This window comes from Pan paniscus, chromosome 5, assembly GCF_029289425.2.
Source record: "Pan paniscus chromosome 5, NHGRI_mPanPan1-v2.0_pri, whole genome shotgun sequence".
NCBI classification, from domain to species: Eukaryota; Metazoa; Chordata; class Mammalia; order Primates; family Hominidae; genus Pan; species Pan paniscus.
Window position 1 is genome coordinate 141,417,740 of NC_073254.2, and position 27,152 is coordinate 141,444,891.

The 27,152-nt window shown below is 40.3% G+C and overlaps 1 protein-coding gene, 1 non-coding gene and 1 pseudogene across 2 annotated transcripts; 2 read left to right on the forward strand and 1 right to left on the reverse strand.

The window, feature by feature from the left end:
- Nucleotides 1–1,237: 1,237 nt before the first annotated feature.
- GJA1 (gap junction protein alpha 1) lies at nucleotides 1,238–15,510 on the forward strand. The gene is made up of 2 exons (XM_003827735.5): nucleotides 1,238–1,605; nucleotides 12,612–15,510. The coding sequence occupies exon 2, from the start codon at nucleotides 12,628–12,630 to the stop codon at nucleotides 13,774–13,776; it is 1,149 nt and encodes a 382-aa protein (XP_003827783.2). The 5' UTR covers nucleotides 1,238–1,605; nucleotides 12,612–12,627; the 3' UTR covers nucleotides 13,777–15,510.
- LOC112440147 (small nucleolar RNA U3) lies at nucleotides 9,393–9,469 on the forward strand (annotated as a pseudogene).
- Nucleotides 15,511–19,750: 4,240 nt separating the features above from the next.
- Nucleotides 19,751–19,891, reverse strand: LOC112440152 (U4 spliceosomal RNA). Its single transcript, XR_003028342.1, has one exon. It is a non-coding gene; the product is annotated as a U4 spliceosomal RNA (small nuclear RNA).
- Between the last annotated feature and the right edge of the window lie 7,261 nt (nucleotides 19,892–27,152).

Below are 27,152 nucleotides of genomic sequence, written 5' to 3' on the forward strand. Positions count from 1 at the left end.
TGAGGCAGGAGAATCACTTGAAGCCGGAAGGCGGAGGTTGCGGTGAGCAGAGATCGCGCCACTGCACTCTAGTTTGGGCAACAAGAGCGAAACTCCGTCTCAGAAAAGAAAAAAAAAAAACCTGCAACATTTCAAAAGATGTTATATTAGTCATTTCAGTGAAAGTTTAATTAGGGAACGGTGTCTACCAGAATATATTTGGCATCCTTCTTTTTTCTGGTATTTGCCTGAGTGAGAAAAGTGTTAGGAATAGGAAGGCCAGATGAGTTTGCTTTCCCTCCAGAGAATACTGGCCAAGAAATTTCCTGTCCAACCTCAGGAGCATCACTGAAGCCTGTTTATGAGGAATTGTCCTACCACAACACTGTGTTATGGCATTTGGGAAGCCCTCAGAGGAGCTGCCTGCTCTAAGATTGAGGCCACATGACTCAGGCCATTATAAACCCTAATGCAGAGCCCTGAAGAGGGAGAGCATTTGGAAGGGGATAGGGAAGCACATAAAGATGATATGCCCAGCTTTACTGTCGTTGGGCAGAAAACTCTCTAGTGGGCTTGAGAGGGGGAACTGATTTTAAGGAGGGCTGAATAGTTTGGGAACCTACTTAATGCAACCATAGTCTGTATTTTTAAAATCCTCACATTTCACTACAGATTTGGGTTTTAGTGTCTTGGCATAAATAGGGCCTTAATATTTCTGGAGACATGGTAGAGGTCAGATATCAAGATTTCATAGGCAAACAAAACATGCTATATATGTAAAAAATGTATATACACACACAGCCTTTTGCTAAACTGAAAGAAAGTAAAAATTCAAAGCAGTCAAGGGGTTGAAAGATGGATTGGGTATGGACTTTTCTTCATCTATGTCAATTTTTGAAATGTCTCTCTCCCATCTCCACCATTCCCTTTGTTAATTGTCCTTGCTTACATTTAAAGGAAGGGAATTAGATCATCAAACAGGTCACTCACACCTACCTCTAACTTCACACACCTTGGTCAATGTGAAACAAGCTTGAACTGGTTATATGCTTCCCCACCATTTTTATTTATTGTAAGCTACTTTAAAAATTTTAGACAATGTTGTAATAAAAATATACACCTTTTTCCCCCATTATCCCCGGTCTTCTGGTGAAGCAAGCACTGTAATCAATGATTCTTATGTGTGAGGAGCAACTCCAAGTAGAGGCGTTCATGTCCCTAATGCTTTTTTATTTTTCCTCATCAGCAAATTTAAACTACAACTTTATCCTGATCCCACTGCTGCTCTTTGCCTCTTCTCCCCCCAGCCCTTCCACATTTACCAGCCTCCTCCCTACCTCCTCCCAGCCTTTCCCTTTGCCCTCCCCTTTCTTCTAGCCCCTCCTCCCAGTTGAGTCAGTGGCTTGAAACTTTTAAAAGCTCTGTGCTCCAAGTTACAAAAAAGCTTTTACGAGGTATCAGCACTTTTCTTTCATTAGGGGGAAGGCGTGAGGAAAGTACCAAACAGCAGCGGAGTTTTAAACTTTAAATAGACAGGTCTGAGTGCCTGAACTTGCCTTTTCATTTTACTTCATCCTCCAAGGAGTTCAATCACTTGGCGTGACTTCACTACTTTTAAGCAAAAGAGTAAGTTTTTAAAAAATGAGAACACGTTACCTATTAGTTTCTTTTTCTACAAGTAAAACTTTTCTAAAGTTTTAAAATGTGTTAAATGTAATTTTGAATTATGATACTGTAAATGGATTGATGGATTTGAAAGTGTTTCTATAGTTTTAAAGTTAAAATTTATTGTACCAAATATATATTTTGACTGTTAAAAAAGTTTCTATTAACATTGCAACAGGTGAAAAGGTTCAAACCTTTCCGATTAGAATAAAGGATTAGTTTACTGGATGTTCGGTTTTTCATTTTAGAGTATCATTTTATTTTGTTTTTGTCTTTTTTTGTAATCAGGAATAGTCTAGGTGCTATCATTTGTTGGGTGGCGGGGGGGGGGGGCGGTTAGGCGCCTGGGTTGGGGGATTTGACTGACTACATCGGAAAAATCAAAGTGCAAATTTGCTTAGCGTGCTTCCTATAGTATTCTACACTTCATAGAATAAAGTGCTTTTTTCATATGGAAATCTTGATTGATGTTCTATAGCTTTGCAAAGCCAACTTCTTTTGTGACAAAGTGCTTTGTTAAAACATCGTGGTTACTTGACTTCCACGTGGTTCCTTCCTAGAATTTTCCCCATTAAACAAAAAGGTATAAAATTCAAGAGTATTAATATTATGCTTTAAAAATCAACAGTAAATTGTTACTTTGTGTTAGCAACCGCTATGGAAAGATTTGAGACCCCCAGGAGAGACAGCTTTTACTCGACCACGTTGGCAGTTTAGGAGATGAAATCTCTTGAATGGGTGGTGGTTAGTTACAGAGCATTAGAGATCAGACGTTTAAAAAAGAGTGTATGCCAGGGTGCTTTTCCAAAACCGTCTCCTAAAACAGGAGCTCCTAGAAAGAGCAGGAAAAAAACTTTCTTAAACAGCGCTTTGGGAGCTCCCCCCGCCAACACCCGCCGCCCCGCACCTTCCCTCTGCTCGAACCTGTAACAGAATTCAGAACTCTGGGGCAGTTCTTTGGAGTTGGAGCTCCTAGGGCAAAGATAACGCTAATACGTTGTTTAAAAGCGTTCAATTTTTTAAATACTTTTATTGGTAACACCCATTCTGTTCATCAGAAATGCAGCCATGCATTTTTGTGCCCGGTAAAGATTTTCTGTTCTGTGTAAATCTACAAACTAAAATAATTAGTTTAGATTCTTGACGTGACCCTGCAGTGGAAGTATTTGCACCAGAGAATGCTGAAAAGCAAATAAAAATGAAAGCTTTGCGGAGGCCGTGGGCCGGACGGACGCGGGGCGCCTCCTGCCATCTTAGCGTCTGCCGGGATCCTTCCCGCGCCTTCGCTGCCCGAACCAGCTCGGTTTTGGGACGTTTCCCCCAAATCCTCACAAGTCAAATCGAGCTCAGGTCCGAGTTCGTCACTGCAAAGGAACCCGGGGTGCGGGGTGGGAGGGATAGGAGGAGAGATGGGCTGGGTGCCAAATGGTAGAAGAACAAATGGTTGATTTAATTAAAGTTGTCAATCTAATTTCCCATCCCTCTCACACCAGCCCTTTTTTTTTTTTTTTTTTTTCCTCTTAAACTTGCTGAATCCCACTATCTCCGCGTTGGTAAGAAAACCTGAATACCTTGGGAATTGTGCTTAAATTGCACTTGCAACTCCCCTGGAAGTTCCTGAAACTTCCCGAGAACGAGGCGGGGCGGCTCAAGGGGAAAGGGCAGGGAGGAGAGACCCTCGGGAAGCTGATGACGCGTCCGGGGCAAGTCAGCCTGTTTCCGAGACGCGCGCCTCACGGTCGTAGCAGCGCTGCGCCCACCCTGCCCCTTTAGTGACCCAGCCAGCCTTTGCTGGGGGTTTCTGATAACGCTCATCGATAAGCTCTCCTTGCTCCCAAAAGGCGTGCTTCTCTTTCTCTCCAGGTACAAAGTAGGGGTGGGAAGGGGAGAGCCACACAATGTTGTAAAAAGAAGCGTGGCTTTATTTGGAAGACGGTTGAATTTCTTTTGCTTCCCCGACCCAGTTAGTAACGACAAGAAAGATACTGAATGTCGCCCTCCGAAAATCGGGCGCATTTGAACTCGGTGAAAAGTGTCCCTGTGAGGAAGCCTAATGTTTACTTTTGTGCAAGGATAACTGGAAATTAAAGCGTCTAGTAATGCAGAGATTTCATTAAGCGAGCGCTCCCCTCCCCCCAGCGCCAGGAATGAAATAAGCCAGTTAGACAGAAAACAGTTTGGGGAGAAGACTAATTACTTCTGGGTAGGCCGAATTGACTGGAAATTATACCAAGCAAAGGCAGTACATTCCATTCCATCCTGGCGATGTTGATTCTATATTATTAGAACATTGTTCCCCCAGTGTGGGGGTGCTTTGTACTTCCCAAAGTCAGGGTAGACTGGTTACCTGGGAAAATGCAGTGGTAGTGCTTTGCTCCTACTATCTTCACTGTTTAAACATGTTCCACATTTTTCTAATGCCTTCTGAGGGTTCTTAACCCAGCCACTGAGTTCCTCACCCTTGGCGACTGTGATACCAACAATGCTGACACCCTCCTTGGGAAACATGGTTGCAAAGATGCTCCGCAGGAGGCAGATAAAAGGCTGTGCTTTCAGATACTGAAGGTTGCTTTGTTACTTAGATGTTTCCAATTCCTACATAGAGAAGGAGGAAAAACACGGGGTGCATTCTTTCTTTTCTTTCCTCTACATCCAGGGGTGTAGCTTGGTTTGAGCCTTTATATATGATACCCGCAGGGAAGGGAATGATAGGACAGTCACCAGTGATTAATACCTTCCACTCCGCCTTTCCTGTTGTTCTGACTTATCTTCAGGATTCTCAGTTATTTGAAGAGATGTGTGGGAGCTTATCCGCACACACCAGTTCAACTCTGGAGAGAAAAAGTAATTATCTAGTGTTTATTATTAATGTAATATTCCGTATGGATAATTCAAGTTTTAAAAAATCTCCAGAGCATCTCTTCCGTGGGAGATTAATGTATATATTTTTTAAATTCTTAGCATAATTGCCTAAATCCTCCATCTAAAGTCACCTTTTAACTATGTATGTACAGATTGTCTTTTACCTATTTTCAAACTGTGGTTAGCTCTTTTTTTTAAATACATCAGTGGCTTATACAATTTCATAAATTTCACATTCCAATTTCCCTATGCTTTTAAAATAATATTTTAAGAAAAATATATGTTTATCGTCAGCTGGGCATGATGGCTCATGCCTGTAATCCTAGCCCTTTGAGAGGCTGAGGTGGGAGGATCGCTTGGGGCCGGGAGTTTAAAACCAGCCTGAGCAACATAGCAAGACCCCACCTCTATAAAAAAAAATTTTTAAAAGAAAATGTATGTTTGTCAATCATTTCTTAGTTGCTGTTTTGCTAAAGAAAAGATGAAAAATTTAAAACCAAATGAGCTATATCTAAAGGTCGTCTAAAGAGTAAGAACCAAACTTTACTGAGCTGTTACTAAGAGCATCACGTGCATGAGTTATTTATTAAATTCTCATTGAAAAAAATAGACTATCTTAATCAATACACTTGTGAGGGCCCTAAGGGTGTCTTTATGTGATTATAAAATAACAAGGCTATTCACTAAAAATAGTCAATTTGGAGGTGGAAGTAAGAGTAGGGGCAGAGGAAACGCCAAGGACTGATAGAAATATATATTAAGTTACATCACAATTGAAGAACATGGCTTTTAGCCTCAGCTTCTGACTTGGGATTTTCTCTCTGGTAGCCCTAAATTGATCTTGAGAAACTTGTTTTGGGGGAGAATTGAGTAGTAGCTGTTGAACTAGGGAGAGGATTGTCTTTTATGGGATGCACCATCCTCTCTTTGGTTGGAGTTCCTCACACCTCAATCCCCATCTCATCTCATTAAGTGGATGCTAATGTAAGTTCAGTGATGAGGAGGGGTAAGAGCTGGGGAAGGAAGGCTTGTTGGTGTTTTTATGTTGTCCTCCCCTCTGCCCCCAAAATAAGCAGTTCACAACATCAAATACCTACACAAATGTGCAACTCTTTATAAATAGATTTTTACACACAGTAAGTTTGATACACTATAGTTAGGCCATCTAGGTATAAATAAGGAAGTAAAGGTTGGGTATTATCTGATGAACTGGGAATCTTTTCCATGGTACTTGATTCTAATCACTTTAGTGCCTGCATAGACTCAGAATGTAAAGATGTTACATTAACCAGGGTTAATATCAACTGCTGCTCTTCCCCTTCAGAGCCCTAGCCTTCCCCGATATTTATCATTCTTGAAATAAACACGATTTTAAACAGGCTATTTCTTCTTGTAATAGTGTCCTTGGCTACAATAAAATTGTGTGGTACAATCGGAGTTAGAACATTGTAGAACTAGGGGACAACCACACAGTTGTGTTTTTTCTTTTTTTTGTTGTTTTGTGTTTTAAATCTTAACCTGCAACAACCTAACAGTGAACTGAATGTACAAGCATGATACCTGATGCAGTTCTACAAGAATCCTAACCCTCATTAGGATCTCATTTAACAAGTTCAGGAAGCTCTTTGTTAAAAAGCCTTTTTTCTTTTTTCTTTTTTTTTTTTAAGCCTGTCAAATTTAGCAGTGGGGGTTGTAAAGAGCCTTTTTTCTTAATTTAGCTCTTTTGCCTGCTCAGGAATCATTTGAAGCATGTTGTTTCAACAAACAGTTCTCTGTTTCAGCAATTGTCACTTGAAAATTTAACAGTATGAGAATGAGATGATGACAATACTTTTTTACTGTGAAGTTTCCTTTTTAATTAATTTGAAACTTTAGAAATTTGAGATATAACTACAATTAAGAGAATCCCAAAGAGACAGAAAAAAACAAACAAAAACTTTTTTTTTTTTGCACAGTATCTTTCTATTTTTTGTGGAAGCCCCATTTAATTCATTTAACATGTAGCTATACCCCAATTAATTAATTCTTTTCTTTTCTTTTCTTTCTTTTTTTTTTTTTTTTTTTGAGACGGAGTTTCACTCTGTCACCCAGGTTGGAGTGCAGTGGTGTGATCTCTGCTCACTGCAGCCTCCGCCTCTGGGGTTCAAGCAATTCTCCTGCCTCAGCCTCCAGAGTAGCTGGGATTACAGGCACCGGCCACCACGCCTGGCTACTTTTTTTTTTTTTTTTTGGTCGTTTTTTTTCTTTGAGACGGAGTCTCGCTCTGTCGCCCAGGCTGCAGTGCAGTGGCGCGATCCCGGCTCACTGCAAGCTCCGCCTCCCGGGTTCACGCCATTCTCCTGCCTCAGCCTCCCGAGTAGCTGGGACTACAGGTGCCCGCCACCACGCCCGGCTAATTTTTTTGTATTTTTTTTATTTTTAGTAGAGACGGGGTTTCACCGTGTTAGCCAGGATGGTCTCTATCTCCTAACCTCGTGATCCGCCCGCCTCGGCCTCCCAAAGTGCTGGGACTACAGGCTTGAGCCACCGCACCCGGTCTACTTTTTTGTGTTTTTAGTAGAGATGGGATTTCACTATGTTGGCCAGGCTGATCTCAAACTCTTGACCTCAGATGATCCTCCCACCTCGGCCTCCCGAAGTGCTGGAATTACAGGTGTGAGCCACATCTCTTACTCTTTTAAGCACTGGGGATACAGCAGTGAACAAAGCAAACTCCCTCGTATTGTTCACATTCCGGTTAAGGAAGGCAAATAATAAATCCTTCTCATGGAAGGAGGTACATAGTAATCAGGCAAATATTTACTATATCAAGTAGAGAGAAAGTCTATTAAAATAATAATTTTTTAAAAACCAGGGCAAAGGGAATAGGAAATGACAGGACTGGGGAAAGGATGTTGCTATTTCATATTTGGTGGTCAGGAAAGTTGGCTGATGAGGTGAGACCTGCAACAAGTGAGGATGTGAGCTGCGTGGATGGAGCAGAGCTCATCAAACCAAGCTGATTGTTGGTTTGTTTTCTCAAGATTGACTGATTACTCGGAGTATAGGTTGGCAAGTAGGTGACCAGGCTAATGACATGAAACCTAGCAAACTGTTGATGGCTGAGATCAAGCTAAGGGTGGCTGTTTTAAGTGTGGAGGAATAGACAACTGAGTTCACTCAATGACATTTACTGGAGGGGCAGAGGTTATTATAAAAGTGAAAGAAAACATTACAAGGGTTTGCATTTGAGTTTTTGGGCATGAATATTTTTGGGTGTTAGTACATTAGACACACACATGATTTCCCTTTCCTCCCAAAATATCCATTAAATGATTTTATCGGGAACTTCATAGACATTTCCTTACATAGGTTTAGACTCTGATTTTATTCTTTCAGATATTAAAGACCTTCACCTTCTCTTTTCTTTCAATCATAAAAAGATGCTGGATATCAAATTTCACTTTAGTTTTCAATAATCCTATTTACCTTTATTTAAGTCTCCATTCTCAACTCATTACATTTGTCTCTTCTTGAGAAAAATATTTAAAGTCGATAGTAAAATACTTAATTCTAACAACTATTACTATATTAATGGCATGGAAAGACTTGACTGCAACTTCGGCACATGCTCTAGCAAAAGGCATAGTCAAATGTAATTTAAAATCAAAGCTTTATTTTTAAGAGATCTCATTTGAATTAAAGCGTTTCAGTTCTTCTGCTCTCAGGGAGCTGCAGATGGAGATGTAAGGAGTGACAAGGGGCTGTGGAGCCAAGGCTGACCTCAATGCCGGGTGCCCAGAGAGCTGCTGCTCCTGGTACTCAGACCCTTGGATTTTTTAGATTGTTCCTTCTGCTTTCCTGACATTTCTCCCACTCCTAAATATTTTGAACAAGAAAGGGCCAGAAATGTCAAGAATTGTAACAAACACCAAAAAAACCTTACTTCCTAGGCCCCACCTCCAGAAATTCAGATTCATTCAGACTGGTGAAGACCAGGAATGTATGTTTTTAACAAATGCTGCCAAGTGACTGTGATGCAGTTCAGGAAAGGGGCCAGAGGGGCCTCAGGCTGGTCACACTTAGTGCCTGTAGCTTTGGGCATCCATCCAGTCTAGGGGGCCATGAAGAGCAATGGAAATGTAATCTAACATGGTGCATAGATGGCAAAAAGCGTGGTCCAGCTGCTAAGACTCTGCTCTTAACAAGAACTTTGCACAACTCCTCTTAGACAGACCTTGGTCTACATATAAAGCACCAACTCAGTATCCTAGAGGTGAAGGCATGAATATATGTGATATGTCCAGCTGCGTTGGTCTTCTCACGTATCAAATAAGAAATATACCTGTTTCCCCCTGCTGAATAAAAGTGCAGTTTATAGTCTGTAGATCAATGCCAGGGATTCTGCCCTTTTATTATAAGAGGATATTAACTTACCATACAAGACTTGGAAAAATGAAGATATTAAACCAGTTTGGGAAGGTGCAGCAGGGAGGAACAACCAGTTGCCAAAATTTGATTCATGGCAAAGTGAGCAACTACCAAAAAAAAGGGAACAATTTTTGTTACCTGTTTTTGGGCAGCTGTCACATTAAACATTATTTGATGGTATCTATGATAGTGGTGATCGACAGGTAGCTACATGTTACAGGATACTCGGTGTCCAATTCGATAATTCATATCTTATTAAGATGAAAGAGTATAACTCATTAATGCAAATGACAACTGCATGGGTGCTTAAAGAAAAGACAACTTTGCAATTAAGTTACTAGAGTATTAAAAAAGAACTAATGAAGAGCTGTCTGATGACTTAGTTCACATACTATGGAACTGTGGAGTGTTTTTGTAGAATCTCAAAATTATATGAAAGTCATGTATCATATGAATTTTTTTATAGAATGTAAATAAAGACTATACTTTCAGGGATCATTTCTATAGTTTGTTACTAGAATGTAAATAAACTTAGTGATGAATTACTATAAGCATCTACACAATCATATTTTACTTTGAGTAATGATGAAATCCTAGCTAAAATAACTTCTGTTGTGCCTGGTCATATTTCTAGATATGATAGGTTTGTCTTCAGCTCTATCATTGCATGAATGTGATGAGATGTATGCAAACAGTTTATCTTGTTATACTTGATTGTTTTTGTTATTTTTCCCCTAGCAATTGAAATATGTGAGCAAAAGCAGATGACACTGGCAAAATACTGTAATTTTTTACAAACAGAATTAGGGCCAGTTTTACACATCATCACATAGAAACTGTCTATTGATATAGCTCCAAAGATTCTGTTTGTCTGACCCTCATGGACTATACTTCTTCATTTCCAGTCTAGTATTTTCTGCTAAATTGTAGGGGTTTTTTTTCTTTCACATTCTCTCACCATCAAACTGTCCATCACGGCTAAATTACTCCCTCACTTCAAGCCTTTCCTTGGCTCTTCAACTGTCTTTGTCAGCCTTTCAAGCCTTTGTTCTTATTTGACTGCTGTTTTAAATTGATGCTGTTTTCATACATCAATTTCACTTTCTAACTTGTCACTTCAGAATCTAAAATGACCCTTCCTAAGTAAAAGGGAAGCTCCCTTTTTTATGACCACTGGGGGAGTGTTATTTCTGTGGCCTTCACACCCACCTCCCACTCTTACTCAGCATTCTTTGGCACCAGTCCCTGGGCTGTCATCAAATGTACCCATGATACCGTGGTACCATCTAGCTGGTGCATAGTTTAGCTTTATGGCTCAGCCATCTCTTCTTTGTTCGGTCCAGGAAATCCCAGGTCAGGTGCCCATTTCATTTTTTCTTGTTCTCTGTGGCCGGGAGATGCAGTCATTAGACAGAAATGTAATGTTGCTTACTGAGGAAGAAGACTCCCCTGGATTTCATTTACTTCCTACAAGGAGATACAGCTCAATAGTTCAACACCAGAAGAGAAACTCCTTTATATTCAGATACTGAACATATTTCTAAGAAGCCTAAATAATCCTACCTTTAGATACTCTATTTAGAATTCATTACTAAGCTCCTGCAAAGTTTTAGCTTTGCTTGTTTTTAATTATTAAACAATCTTTGACTAATTTGTCCTTTTCTAAACCCTCCAATTACTACTATCTGCTGAAAATTAGCCTATATTCCCTATGCCTGCCACATCATGTTACTCACTTCTTCCCAGCTTTCAGCCCTGGCTAAGGTTGTATATATCAAAGCCTGGAAACATTTCTAGCTTTAGCGCAGCCTTACTGTACTTTTAAAACCAATGTGAGGCATTGAAAAGACTTGCCTGGGGATTGTGAATCTTCTTCTGGCTCTGCCTATAGCTAAATATTTCCTATACCCTGAGAACCTCTGAGAACCTCAATTTTTATCAGCTAAATGGATAATCGGCAATTAGAAGCATAAATTGAACTAGACAACTTTGGGGATTCTTGTTGGTTTCTACTGACTTACATCTTTTTATTGAGACGGAGTCTCTCTTTGTCACCCAGGCTGGAGTGCAGTGGCGTGATCTCTGCAAGCTCCGCCTCCCGGATTCAAGCGATTCTCTTGCCTTAGCCTCCCGAGTAGCTGGGACTACAGGCTCCCACCACCACACCTGGCTAATTTCTTGTATTTTTTGTAGAGACGGGGTTTCACCATGTTAGCCAGGATGGTCTGAATCTCCTGACCTCATGATCCACCCGCCTCCCAAAGTGCTTATAGGCGTGAGTGCATTATAGGCGTGAGCCACCACGCCTGGCCAGATCTTTTTCTTATCCTCAGTAATGGAGAAGGCGTAGACTTTAGATAGCTAGATATTGATAAGAAGTTAAATGTGATGTATAGCCTGAGGGTCCAAAGCCCAGTAAGGGAACTTTAAAGTATATAACAATGAAAAGATGAAAACCAATCTTTTCTGGCTGGAGAAAACACCCTGAAGTAGGTTTTGTTTGTTTGTTTTTAAATAAGGCTGTAAGTAGTATTGAGACAAAATGAACTTTTTACATGAAGTGTGATGTGTATTTAGTCTTTGTTTTTCAAAGTAGGTTACTACATATAATGACACGTTGTAGCAAAAGAGTATATTTCCACACAGCCTACTTTTTCTCTGGACAGAAGGCTGACTTCTGAGCTGCATAAGTCACTGCTTAAGAAAAAAATAGTCACCATTGCTTGGGAGGCTAAGGCAGGAGGATTGCTTGAGCCCAGGAGCCTGGGCAACATAGTGAAATCCTGTCTCTAAAAAAAGAAACAGAAAAGTGTAAATGACAACAATACAGGGTATGCACAAATTACACTTGATATACCATTGAAAAATCTTCCAGAGGCCAGGCGTGGTGGCTCACACCTGTAATCCCAGCACTTTGGGAGGCTGAGGTAGGTGGATCACCTGAGGTCAGGAGTTCGAGACCAGCCTGAGCAACATGGAGAAACCTCATCTCTACTAAAAATACAAAATCAGCCAGGCGTGATGGCACATGCCTGTAATCCCAGCTACTTAGGAGGCTGAGGCAGGAGAATCGCTGGAACCTAAGAGGTGGAAGTTGTGGTGAGCTGAGATTGTGCCATTGCACTCCAGCCTGGGCAACAAGAGGGAAACACCATCTTAAAAAAAAAAATCTTTCAGAGTGAAATTAGTAATAAAATGATATATAATAGCATTAAAGTTTTGGAAAGAAGGTTATGGATGTGTGTTTATAGGTATTCTTACCTGGATTCTTGATACCTATGCTTTGAATAACACACATCAGGATTTTGCTTAGCAAACACAGACCTACCAGGCAAAAACTGTCCTCATTTATCAGACAAATAAAAGGAGCAGAGGCTTAGCACAGGTGGCTTCTCAAGTCACACAGCAAGGCAGTGGTTGAGCAAGCAATACATCTTCCCAGGTTAAAGACTGCAACTCATCATCTGTTGCTTCTAAGACTTACTTTGTCTCAACAAACAAAACAAAACACTTGTTAGATCTTTTCTTCGTTGGCAAAAATGGGACAGGAAGAGTTTGCACTTGGTTTTTTGTGAAAGAATGTTAGAAATACGTGAAACCGTTGGTAGTATTTTGACTATCACCTGAAAGGTACTAAATGTTAAACTAGTAATTTGCAATCTGTGATCCTTGAATTGTCTCTTTGTTTCTTTCAGGTGGTGCCCAGGCAACATGGGTGACTGGAGCGCCTTAGGCAAGCTCCTTGACAAGGTTCAAGCCTACTCAACTGCTGGAGGGAAGGTGTGGCTGTCAGTACTTTTCATTTTCCGAATCCTGCTGCTGGGGACAGCGGTTGAGTCAGCCTGGGGAGATGAGCAGTCTGCCTTTCGTTGTAACACTCAGCAACCTGGTTGTGAAAACGTCTGCTATGACAAGTCTTTCCCAATCTCTCATGTGCGCTTCTGGGTCCTGCAGATCATATTTGTGTCTGTACCCACACTCTTGTACCTGGCTCATGTGTTCTATGTGATGCGAAAGGAAGAGAAACTGAACAAGAAAGAGGAAGAACTCAAGGTTGCCCAAACTGATGGTGTCAATGTGGACATGCACTTGAAGCAGATTGAAATAAAGAAGTTCAAGTACGGTATTGAAGAGCATGGTAAGGTGAAAATGCGAGGGGGGTTGCTGCGAACCTACATCATCAGTATCCTCTTCAAGTCTATCTTTGAGGTGGCCTTCTTGCTGATCCAGTGGTACATCTATGGATTCAGCTTGAGTGCTGTTTACACTTGCAAAAGAGATCCCTGCCCACATCAGGTGGACTGTTTCCTCTCTCGCCCCACAGAGAAAACCATCTTCATCATCTTCATGCTGGTGGTGTCCTTGGTGTCCCTGGCCTTGAATATCATTGAACTCTTCTATGTTTTCTTCAAGGGCGTTAAGGATCGGGTTAAGGGAAAGAGCGACCCTTACCATGCGACCAGTGGCACGCTGAGCCCTGCCAAAGACTGTGGGTCTCAAAAATATGCTTATTTCAATGGCTGCTCCTCACCAACCGCTCCCCTCTCACCTATGTCTCCTCCTGGGTACAAGCTGGTTACTGGCGACAGAAACAATTCTTCTTGCCGCAATTACAACAAGCAAGCAAGTGAGCAAAACTGGGCTAATTACAGTGCAGAACAAAATCGAATGGGGCAGGCGGGAAGCACCATCTCTAACTCCCATGCACAGCCTTTTGATTTCCCCGATGATAACCAGAATTCTAAAAAACTAGCTGCTGGACATGAATTACAGCCACTAGCCATTGTGGACCAGCGACCTTCAAGCAGAGCCAGCAGTCGTGCCAGCAGCAGACCTCGGCCTGATGACCTGGAGATCTAGATACAGGCTTGAAAGCATCAAGATTCCACTCAATTGTGGAGAAGAAAAAAGGTGCTGTAGAAAGTGCACCAGGTGTTAATTTTGATCCGGTGGAGGTGGTACTCAACAGCCTTATTCATGAGGCTTAGAAAACACAAAGACATTAGAATACCTAGGTTCACTGGGGGTGTATGGGGTAGATGGGTGGAGAGGGAGGGGATAAGAGAGGTGCATGTTGGTATTTAAAGTAGTGGATTCAAAGAACTTACATTATAAATAAGAGTTCCATTAGGTGATACATAGATAAGGGCTTTTTCTCCCCGCAAACACCCCTAAGAATGGTTCTGTGTATGTGAATGAGTGGGTGGTAATTGTGGCTAAATATTTTTGTTTTACCAAGAAACTGAAATAATTCTGGCCAGGAATAAATACTTCCTGAACATCTTAGGTCTTTTCAACAAGAAAAAGACAGAGGATTGTCCTTAAGTCCCTGCTAAAACATTCCATTGTTAAAATTTGCACTTTGAAGGTAAGCTTTCTAGGCCTGACCCTCCAGGTGTCAATGGACTTGTGCTACTATATTTTTTTATTCTTGGTATCAGTTTAAAATTCAGACAAGGCCCACAGAATAAGATTTTCCATGCATTTGCAAATATGTATATTCTTTTTCCATCCACTTGCACAATATCATTACCATCACTTTTTCATCATTCCTCAGCTACTACTCACATTCATTTAATGGTTTCTGTAAACATTTTTAAGACAGTTGGGATGTCACTTAACATTTTTCTTTTTTTGAGCTAAAGTCAGGGAATCAAGCCATGCTTAATATTTAACAATCACTTGTATGTGTGTGGAAGAGTTTGTTTTGTTTGTCATGTATTGGTACAAGCAGATACAGTATAAACTCACAAACACAGATTTGAAAATAATGCACATACGGTGTTCAAATTTGAACCTTTCTCATGGATTTTTGTGGTGTGGGCCAATATGGTGTTTACATTATATAATTCCTGCTGTGGCAAGTAAAGCACACTTTTTTTTTCTCCTAAAATGTTTTTCCCCGTGTATCCTATTATGGATACTGGTTTTGTTAATTATGATTCTTTATTTTCTCTCCTTTTCTTAGGATATAGCAGTAATGCTATTACTGAAATGAATTTCCTTTTTCTGAAATGTAATCATTGATGCTTGAATGATAGAATTTTAGTACTGTAAACAGGCTTTAGTCATTAATGTGAGAGACTTAGAAAAAATGCTTAGAGTGGACTATTAAATGTGCCTAAATGAATTTTGCAGTAACTGGTATTCTTGGGTTTTCCTACTTAATACACAGTAATTCAGAACTTGTATTCTATTATGAGTTTAACAGTCTTTTGGAGTGACCAGCAACTTTGATGTTTGCACTAAGATTTTATTTGGAATGCAAGAGAGGTTGAAAGAGGTTTCAGTAGTACACATACAACTAATTTATTTGAACTATATGTTGAAGACATCTACCAGTTTCTCCAAATGCCTTTTTTAAAACTCATCACAGAAGATTGGTGAAAATGCTGAGTATGACACTTTTCTTCTTGCATGCATGTCAGCTACATAAACAGTTTTGTACAATGAAAATTACTAATTTGTTTGACATTCCATGTTAAACTACGGTCATGTTCAGCTTCATTGCATGTAATGTAGACCTAGTCCATCAGATCATGTGTTCTGGAGAGTGTTCTTTATTCAATAAAGTTTTAATTTAGTATAAACATAGCCTCTATATTCCGTGTGATTTGTTTCCCCTGCCGAGATGGAGTCTTGCTCTGTCACCCAGGCTGGAGTGCAGTGGCGCGATCTCGTCTCACTGCAACCCTTGTCTCCGGGTTCAAGCAATTCTCCTGCCTCACCCTCCCGAATAGCTGGGATTACAGGCACCACCACCACACCTGGCTAATTTTTGTATTTTTAGTAGAGATGGGGTTTCACCATGTTGGCCAGGCTGGTCTGGAACTGCTGACCTTGTGATCCGCCTACCTCAGCCTCCCAAAGGGCTGGGATTACAGGGGTGAGCCACCGCACCTGGCCTATATTTAAAACTCATTGATGGCATCTATTTGAGATTATTTAAACACACTTCTATTGGTTATCAGAACTTCAGCAAATAACAGTCATGTTTTCAGGGACAATATTTATCATTAGCTCTGTTCAGTGCAACATACATTGTAAACATTTTTGGATATTTATTGAACCAAAAGGAAGATAAAGTGTTGAATTTGAAATATATCTTTAATGGGATGTGTGATAGAGTTTGAAATAAGGAAATATTGAGCCTGTAATCCCAGCACTTTGGGAGGCCGAGGTAGGTGGATCACCAGATGTTGGGAGTTCCAGACCAGCCTGACCAACATGGAGAAACCCTGTCTCTACCAAAAATACAAAATTAGCTGGGCATAGTGGCATATGCCTGTAATCCCAGCTACTCGGGAGGCGGAGGTTGCAGTGAGCCGAGATCGCCCCATTGCACTCCAGCATGGGCAACAAGAACAAAACTCCGTCTAAAGAAAAAAAAAAGGAAATACTGAGTAATTTAGTAGATCAGACATGACACGAGTAAGCACAAAATCTTGATGAAATTTTAAAGCTGGAAAGCCTGGAGAAATGAATAATAATGGGGTCAGTTTGAGTATAGTTACAAGAAGCAGCAAAAGAATAAAATTCATCTTAATTTCAGTACACAATATTATAAAAATACAGAAAACAAGGTTTAAAAAATTCAAGATACCCAAGAAAAACAACCATTCAAAGGGAGTAGAACAATTCTGGGCAATTGATAATATTGTAGTTTAAAATATAAAATATTGACACTTGAAGTCACACTTCAAGGATGTTTTCTGTTATGACTTATTAAAATTATTTACATTAACATCTATTATCCACCACAAAGCAAACTGGTGAGTTACTGGAGCAGAAAATATCAGTAATCTAGAAGTAATCTACGCCGGGCTCAGTGGCTCAGGCCTGTAATCCCAGCACTTTGGGAGGCCGAGGCGGGTGGATCACGAGGTCAGGAGATCGAGACCATCCTGGCTAACACCGTGAAACCCTGTCTCTACTAAAAATACAAAAAAAAATTAGCCAGGCGTGGTGGCACAGGCCTGTTGTCCCAGCTACTTGGGAGGCTGAGGCAGGAGAATGGCGTGAAACCAGGAGGCGGAGCTTGCAGTGAGCCAAGATCGCGCCACTGCACTCCAGCCTGGGCGACAGAGCGAGACTCCGTCTCAAAAAAAAAAAAGGTGCTTAGTTCAGTTCAGTTGCTCCTTTATAATTTGTTTTTGGATGAAAAAAGATTGTGTCATTTGTTTAAAGTCAGAGGATTATCTAAAAGCCAGTTTCCCAGTCAATTTGATATAATTGGTAGTGTGAATACTTCTTCATGTACTATTACTTGAGTGGTTGAGAATTATATGGAAGAGGCAAATGCTCTGCACTCACCTCCCACTATGTGTCTGTGCATGTTTGCATTTAATATGGGGAATAGACATGATTTGAGTGTATGTGTGTATTTATATAGGGTAAGATGTGGATGGACAAATGATAAGACAAGTGGTAGGGCAGAAGTATAAAATAAATTTCTGATGCATGTGTATGGCGGAGGGAAAGCAAGTTCATCTTTCAGAAATAGTCATATAGGTCATCCTAAACATTTCCCAACTTTAAGACTTTACCATTTTAAAATATTTTATGTACATCTCATATATATATCTATATTATACATATCATATATGTACACAGCTTAAGGAACTACAATCTACAATGGAGAGTTAGGTATCTCACCTCTTTCTATACCTCAACATACACACCAGAAAAGTCCTAATTCTCAGCAGAAATCACTGTTAAAAATTTTAGACATCAACTAAGTATCGGGCACTTTGTTAAGCAGTGGGGATTCATAGAATGACCACAGCTTTCACTCCCATGAAGCTTATAATGTGAATTCTTCCAGTTTTATTTTTTATTTTTTTGAGACAGAGTTTCATTCTTGTTGCTAAGGCTGGAGTGCAATGGCACAATCTTGTCTCACCGCAACCTCCACCTCCCAGGTTCAAGTGATTCTCCTGCCTCAGCCTCCCAATTAGCTGGGAATACAGGTGCCCGCCACCACACCCGGCTAATTTTGTATTTTTAGTAGAGACAGAGTTTCTCCATGTTGGTCAGGCTGGTCTCGAACTCCCCATCACAGGTGACCCGCCCGCCTCGGCCTCCCAAAATGCTAGGATTACAGGTGTGAGCCGCCGCGCCCAACAAATTCTTCCAGTTTTAAAAAAATTTTCCTTTTTTCATCTTATCTTAATTGGCTGCCTGCCTGGTTTTACCTACTAAAAAGTAAATTGAACTGTGTTTAAAAAGTATTAGAAAGGTATGCAGTTTTATTCCGCAAATATTTATTTGACAGTCAGTTTTTGCATAAAATTTTAAGTTTAAAAAATTTGAGCCGGGTGTGTTGACTCATGCCTGTCATCCCAGCAACTTTGGGAGGCTGAGGCAGGTGGATAACTTGAGGTCCGGAGTTCGAGACCATCCTGGCCAACATAGTAAAACCCTATCTCTACTAAAAATACAAAAATTAGCCTGGCGTGGTGGCACACACCTGTGATCCCAGCTACTCAGGAGGCCGAGACATGAGAATCACTTAAACCCTGGAGGCAGATGTTGCAGTGAGCTGAGAACACACCACTGCACTCCAGCCTGGGTGACAGAGTGAGACTCAGTCTCAAAAAAAAAAAAAAAAGAAAGAAAGAAAAAAGAAACTTCCAGGCCAAGAGCTGGTTTTTTACTTTGTTTTATGAAAATAGCTGAACCTCTCAATTTGCCTAGGGTGCTAGTTCCCTGCCCACACATGGCCTCTTCTAAAAATTCCAAACTTCGGATTCCAACATGCCAAAACATCTGTGCTTTGTACTTGGAGGGAGAGCAAAATAATGAAGTTTGGGGACTTATTAAAGTCTGAAAGTGAGTTCTTTTTATAAACAGCACACCAACAGTGTAGAAAAATGTTTCTAATCTTTACCGGCTCCAAGATTCTGTTTTTACCTTTTCTTGGTTGGGCAAATATAGCTTAGCCCTTGGCATGTCAGAATTGGCAGCTGGCAATTTTCAGAACTGAAGAGGAGACGTGGAAGAAATACCACAGAAACACTGCTTCAAGAAGACCAGAAAAAAGAAGACTATTGTGTAGAGAAGAAAGCTAATTTCTTTTAACATTAAGGAGGGAAATTATGCATTAGTTTCCTGGTCTTCAAAAGTGTTGAAATTTTAATTCGGATTATTTCTTCTGGTCTCCGGATGTTTCCTTGCAATGACTAAATGCTTATTTGGGTTATGACGTGTAGTGTAATTTCAATGCCCACACACTTTCCTGTTAAATATAAAAACAGTCTCATGAGGCACCCACTTTAGAAGGTAAACCCTATGCCCAAGTCTTATTGAATGCGATGTGTCATCTGTCCCTATGCATATGGAACAAAATGGAGCCTGATCTGGCTTTCATGCTGGAGTCTTTTGTCAGTCGGTTACTCTTTACAAAACAGTTCATCAGAATTAGCAAAGACAGTAAAATAGTTTCTAGAGGCTACATTAGCAGAAACCCTAAGTGTTATTTTATTTTATTTTTTATTTAGAGACTGGATCTCACATTGTCACTCAGGCTGGAGTGCAATCACAGCTAAGGTGCTATCACAGCTCACTGTAGCCTCGAACTCCTGGACTCAAGGGATCGTCCTGAGTCAGCCTCCTGAGTAGATGGGATTACTGAGCAGGTGGCACCAATGCACTCCAGTGGTAATTTTTAATTTTCTTTTCTGTAGAGGCTGAGTCTTCCTTGGTTGCCCAGGCTGGTCTCCAACTCTGGCCTCCAGCGATCTCCCACCTTGACATTCCAATGTGCTGGGATTACAGGTGTGAGTGACCCTATCAGACCAATTTTATTTTTATTTTTTATTTTTTTTTTGTTCAGCCTCTGCAGAGACTGTCAAAAATTGTCAATGCCAACTATATTTCTGGTCGTCATGGTGGAGTATTGAGAAAAATTTTCAATTAGCAGTAATCGCACCCTGGATAAACCTCATTGACTATGATCATGCCACTGTGCAAAGCTTGGGTATTTTATTTTAAAAGCAAATACAGAGAAGTGTAAGATTGTTTCCTGCTTTGAAAAACTCAGAGTTATACATTTCAGATTTTCAGGAATATTTATTAATCCTAAACACAGTTAACTAATTTAGAAACCCTTCCCTACAAGAATTTAACTTTCAGGTCAAATTGTCAGAAAATGGCTGCAACTGAGGCTAACTCAAAGAACTCTAGTGGGTAAGCGTAAAATACTGAGATTTGTTAACACAGAACTTAAAGCTTTAACTCTCACCAGAGTCTCAGAACCTAAATTGGCCATTGCCTTGGAAGACTTTGATGTAGTTGTGGCTCAATTTCAAGTTTCCCTCAATTTAGAGCAACTAGAATTAAATGGACTTAATAATTCTCTAGCATATTAAATGCTAATCATCCAAGCTACTCACTATAGGACCTATTCAAAGATAGACACCAGCAGACACCTGATTAAAGACAGTGATTCTTCTGGGACAATTTTCTATATTTTTCAAAAGCTTGTCAATGACTCCCTTTTGGGGGGCAGGTAATTTAAAAATCTTTGAGGGGAACCACCTTGCATTCATGAGTTTCAAATTTCAGCGAGACTGAAGCAATCTGGAAATTAAATGTAACTACATCCAGCATCCTGTCATCTATAGTTAAATGTAAGTTAAAACTACCACAGATGTTTGCCTGTTACATTATGTTCTGTATATTTGAAATACCTTATAATTTGTAATTTTATAATTCATAATTTTAAAAATGACTGCAGATACAAGAAATTATACAATGATTGAAGTTATTTCAGTTTAGAGCTTTTAATCGTATATTTATTCTTCATTTTCATACCCTTTTCATACCCTTAGTTTCTTTTTTTTTTTTTTTTTTTTTTTTTTTTGGGACGGAGTCTGTCTTCGTCGCCCAGGCTAGAGTGCAGAGGCGCAAGATCTCGGCTCACAACAAGCTCCGCCTCCCGGGTTCACACCATTCTCCAGCCTCAGCCTCCGGAGTAGCTGGGACTACAGGAGCCGACCACCACGCCCCGTGAATTTTTTGTATTTTTAGTACAGACGGGGTTTCACCATGTTAGCCAGGATGGTCTCGATCTCCTGACCTCGTGATCCGCCCTCCTCGGCCTCCCAAAGTGCTGGGATTACAGGCTTGAGCCACCGCGCCTGGCCCATACCCTTAGTCTCTTCAGTCTAGCCTCTCACTAGAATTTTTTGATTCATGAGGTCTTAAAAAATATACTTTCCTCTCACGTTTTGTTCAAAACTAAAGTTTCGACTGTCATTTTTTTTCACCCTTAATCTACAGTTGAAGTCAAAACAGGTTAAATGGTATAAAGCTTCTATCAAATTCCTTCCACCCTCGCTCTAACATTTAGGACAGCTTGTCAGATTTTGTTTGCTCATGTGTGGTATCAAACATTTTTCTTTGCCATCTATACCTTGACATCTTATACCTTGCTGTCCTTTTAACAAACCAAGTGCCAAGTTAAATAATTCAATAGTAACTTCGGAATAATGTAGCAGACGTTTAACCTTTGTAATTAAAAAGTGCCATTGGCCGAGCACGGTGGCTCATGCCTGTGATCCCAACACTTCCAGAGGCCGAGGCGGGTGGGTCACGAGGTCAGGAGATGGAGACCATCCTGGCTAACACTGTGAAACCCCGTCTCTACTAAACACACACACACACACACACACACACACACACACACACACACACACACACAAAATTAGCCAGGCGTGGTGGCACAGGCCTGTAGTCCCAGCTACTCGGGAGGCTGAGGCAGGAGAATCACTTGAACCCGGGAGGTGGCGGTTGCAGTGAGTCGAGCTTGTGCCACTGCACTCCAACCTAGGTGACAGAGTGAGACTCTGTCTCAAAAAAAAAAAAAAAAAAAAAGTGTCATTGAAAACCATTAAAATTTGTGTTTAATTTTCATCTTTATTCTGGTCCTCACTTGTCTGAAGGACTTGCAGTATTTTATAATTAAAGGGTATAAGAACTGTAGGTGATGGTTATCTAAAACTCCAAACATGGCAAATGTGGGCATGAGGGTGCCACTTGGCATCTGACCAGTGATTTTTAGTCAGCAATATGGCAAAGCTCTGCCTTTAAACTGATGATTCTACATGATAATTAGCTATTATGAGTGAGACAAAAGGAGCTAAAGAATCTATTACAAGTTATACCTAATTAAAGAAAAATTTTGCTGTAGGAATCTATATATAAAAGTAAAAATCTTTATATACTTCTTATATGTAAGAAGGAAAAAGCAGTTCTAATAAAAAAGAAAAATGAACAAATCAGAGAAATTCACAGTTTTTTTTGTTTGCCAACTGCATGTTTGCTTTGGAAATGAATTATTAAAAGAAAAAAATCACTCCTTTAATTTGTTATGAATCAGCCTAACACAGTGCTAAGCACATAGTTTGTGGTGACAAAGATAACCTGATGATCACTTCAGGTTTTAGTCTGCATTTTGTTTTTCATTTAAAATATATCTTGGCCAGGCGCGATAGCTCATGCCTGTAATCCCAGCACTTTGGGAGGCCAAGACAGGCAGATCACAAGGTCAGGAGATCGAGACCATCCTGGCTAACACGGTGAAACCCCGTCTCTACTAAAAATAGAAAAATTCACCAGGTGTGGTGGCAGGCTCCTGTAGTCCCAGCTACTCGGGAGGCCGAGGCAGGAGAATGGTGTGAACCCGGCAGGCGGAGCTTGTTGAGAGCCGAGATATTGCGCCCCTGCACTCCAGCCTGGGCGACAGAGCGAGACTCCGTCTCAAAAAAAAAAAAAAAAAAAAAAAAAATATATATATATATATATATAACAACAACACTCCCAATTTGTAACTAAATACAAGATGATCTTTAAAAGACAGGCTCTATTTTTAAAAGCCACAGTACATTAACACTACAAATATTTTCAAGAATTAGAAACATACATGTCTTAAGATTTTCCAAAAATCTCAGGATTTCTGGGGAATTTCCAACATTTGTAGGACATAAACTCTGTTGCCTCACAAAACTTGGATAATCAATAAAAATATGCTCTATAGTGAAAAGATATTTCAAGCAAAAATGATGTAAATAGGATTAGATGAGAAATTTGCAAGAAATATGTATCTGAAAAAATTCTTGCCATGTTCAATAAGATTTGGCTTTATGTTCATCCTTATACAATAAACATTTTAAAAGATGGTACTTTAAACAAGTCTTGTGTCCTTTCTTGTTTATTTTCATATCCCCCCAAAAACCATAAATACAACCATATGTCAGGGCAAAGCTGTATTGAGGGTTTGGACATAGTGCTCTTACTTTTATTTTTACCATTCATTTCTATGTATAGCAAGTAATATGTATTTTTCATCAATGATCAAATTTTGTATATTTTTAGTTGCTTGTGGGCTAGAGGCTTAAGGAATAGAATACTTTTCCTTTCGTGTTTTTCAATGACCACAATGTCAAACATGGATTTAATGAAAGTCTATCCAGTGATATATATAGTTTTAATTTGAAATTTATGGTTCTAGGAATTTTTGAGGCTGGCAGAAGCACAGGTAAGCAGAAACTGATTACTCGAGGAAATGTTTCTCATTTATTAACTATATGATCTTGAACAAGTTGCATAACCTTTGATGCTCAGTCTCCAAACTATAAACAAAAATAAAAAATTCATTCCTGCAAAGTTGTTGTGATGATTTAATGAGGTATGTGTAAAGCGCATAGGACATGTAGTAAGTCCTTGATAAATGAGAGGCATTAGCTAATGGTTACAATTTATTTCAAGGGAAATGAACAAAGGGAAAAGTAGTGCTTCCAGGAAAAAAAATCCAGTACACAGTCAAATTCTGAAAGTCAAAAACGTTATGTCGGTGTTTTCTACTTCTGCAGAGTTTTAATAAGTAAAACAAGGATATGTCAATTTGTGTAATCACAAGACCACTGGAAAACAAGTCTTAGTGTCTTACACTATGTTAAATGTGGTATGTGAGGACAGTGTAAATATGAAAAGTAAACAAGCTCAGAAGAGCTTCACTTTTTTTTTCAGAGACAGAGTCTCATTCTGTCACCCAGGCTGGCATGCAGTGGCTCGAGACACAATCACAGTTCAAACTCCTGGGCTTAAGCCATCCTCCTGCCTCTTGAGTAGCTAAGACTACAGGTGCACATGCCTGGCTAATTTTGTTTTGTTTTGTTTTGTTTTTTTTAGAGACAGAATCTCGCTTTGTTGTCCAGGTTGGTCTCAAACTCCTGGCCTCAAGAGATTCTCTTGCCTAGGCCTCCCTAAATTCTGGGATTGCAGGCGTCGGCTACCATGCCCAGCCAAGAACTTTAAATAAATTTAGTTCCTACAACAGATAGGCATGTATAGTAAGTCACCTTCAGAATTCTGAGAATTTGATGAGTAAAAAATCAACCTACAAAAAAGGTTAGAATGTGTCCCCACCATAAAGTAGCTAGAAGTATTATTATTACTGTTATTAGAGACAGGGTCTTGCTATGCTGGAGTGTAGCAGTGGCTATTCACAGATGTAATCATAGTGCATTACAGCCTTGAACTCTTGGGGCTCAAGCTAACCTCCTGCCTTAGCCTCCTGAGTAGCTGAGTCTACAGGTGTGTGCCACTGCATCTGGCTAGAAGAAATATTATTAACAGATCAAGGAAAAGAATAGAGAAGGGAAATAAAATTAATTGTCATTAGAAATTTATAATGGCTTCCTTTGTCTTTATTATATATATATATATATTTTTTTTTTTTTTTTTTTTTGAGATGGAGTCTCACTGTGTCGCCCAGGCTGGAGTGCAGTGGTGTGATCTCGGCTCGCTGCAAGCTCTGTCTCCCGGGTTCACGCCTTTCTCCTGCCTCAGCCTCCTGAGTAGCTGGGACTACAGGCACCCGCCACCATGCCTGGCCAATTTTTTGTATTTTTAGTAGAGACGGGGTTTCACCATGTTAGCCAGGATGGTCTCGATCTCCTGACCTCATGATCCGCCCACCTCGGCCTCCCAAAGTGCTGGGATTACAGGTGTGAGCCACCACACCAGGCCCCTTTGTCTTTGTTGAAATAATGACTGCAATCCTTCAGTATGCCTCAAAGCTATTACATTCTCTGGATCCTGGCTCTTTTGCGGTCTCATCCATCATCATTCACAGTTCTCTGAGCTGTGGCTGTTGTAGAGGTTTTCCAGTACCTCCAAAGCTCTGAGTTTCTTCCTACCTGTGGTCTTTGCCCTCTGCCGAAATCACATTCCTCCCCATTCACCTAGGTAACTCCTGTTCTTCAATTCCCAGCTAAATCTTGCTTCCTCCTAGATCCTTTCTCTGATTCCCTGGGCTGCCCATTTTACGCTCCCATGGCATCTTGCTCTCTTCTTATCATTATGTGTACTGAATTGTTCAGTGTATTTTATTTACCTAGTATATCGTACTCACAATGAAAACAAAAGCCATTTCTGTCTTAGTCTCTGCTGTGTCTCCAGAGTCTAACAGTTTGTGCAGTGTAGTACTAACAACAATACCTACCAATTGTCGCCTGCTAATTAATAAATGCAGTTGAAGCAGGTACAACTCTTTGTTTTTTTGTCAGATATCTCTGTTAAGGAAATAGATAAATAGGTTGAAATTAGTCATTCACGTCATCAAAATTCTTTTCCCTTTTTCTGTGCTTCCCAAACTACCTCATTAGTATGTTGGTATTTGCTTTTCTACACAACAACCCTGAGACATAAGTACTGGTATCTTCACTTGATGAGTAAACTGAGGGTAAGTAACTTACCCAAAGTGGTCCAGTCAAGGTCTGCATACTGTTAACTACTCCACTCTCAGCTAATAATGACCTTATTGTAGTAGGGACTAGGACAATTAAAGAATGTGAGGCTCTGGTTCAGTACTGACACCTATTTCTAATTATAAATGTATGCAGTGGTTTCCTAGTTTTCATATCTTACTCATATTTGGAGACAACATAAGACATGCCTTCCAGAAATAGGCCTTTTCTTGGTAAACTGACATTTCACCTGCAAAATTTGGACCCATACCTTGGCCTGCAGTGGTTTTACTAAGATAGTGCCGGGGTGTAACACCCTGTTTGGATAGTCAAGGTGAGCTCTAAGGAATTACCCTACATTTAAATGGTGACAGTGGCTGCAAATTCTCTTTCCTTTTTTTCTTCCTCCCTTCCTTTTTATTTATTTATTTTTTCTTTGAGACAGAGGCTTGCTGTTGCCAGGCTGGAGTGCAATGGTGCTCTCGGCTCCCTGCAACCTCCGCCTCCCGGGTTCAAGCGATTCTCCTGCCTCAGCCTCCCAAGTAGCTGGGCGCACGTCACAACACCCAGCTAATTTTTAGTATTTTTACTTTCACCCGGTTGGCCAGGATGGTCTTGATCACCTGACCTCGTGATCCGCCTGCCTTAGCCTCCCAAAGTGCTGGAATTACAGGTGTGGGCCACAGCACCCGGCCCTCCCTTCTTTTTTATTCTTCCTTCCCTTCTTGCCCTCCCTCCCACTCTTCCTTTCTTTTCTTTTTCTTTTCCTCCCTTAGTTGTAAAAGAAATCCTCTTATCACAAAAATGCAAACAAAAGTAGAGGTATGTAAAAAGCAAAGGCCCCTTTCAATCCTCTTCCTAAAGGTAGCCAGATTATACATAGATATACCTATCGCTTGTAAGTCATTTTATTTATATTTATAATAATCTTTCATGTTAAAATATATGGACCTTACTGGTCAGGCGCGGTGGCTCCGCCTATAATCCCAGCACTTTGGGAGGCCAAGGCGGGCGGATCACCTAAGGTCAGAGTTCGAGACCAGCCTGGCCAACATGGTGAAACCCTGTCTCTACTAAAAATACAAAATTAGTTGGGCGTGGTGGCGCATGCCTGTAATCCCAGCTACTTGGGAGGCTGAGGCAGGAGAATCGCTTGAACCCAGGAGGCGGAGGTTGCAGTGAGCCGAGATCACGCCACTGCACTCCAACCTGGGCAATAAAAGCAAAAACTTTTTCTCAAAAAAAAAAAAAATATATATATATATATATATATGGACCTTACAAATGGGATCCCATTTGTAATCCCAGCACTTTGGGAAGCTGAGGTGAGAGGATTGCTTGAGCTCAGGAGTTCGAGATCAGCCTGGGCAACATAGTGAGATACTGTTTCTATAAACTTAAAAAATAAATTAATAAAAAAATTTTTAAAAACAAAAAATATATGGACCTACCTCATTTTTAATGGCTGCATAATATGCCACAGGG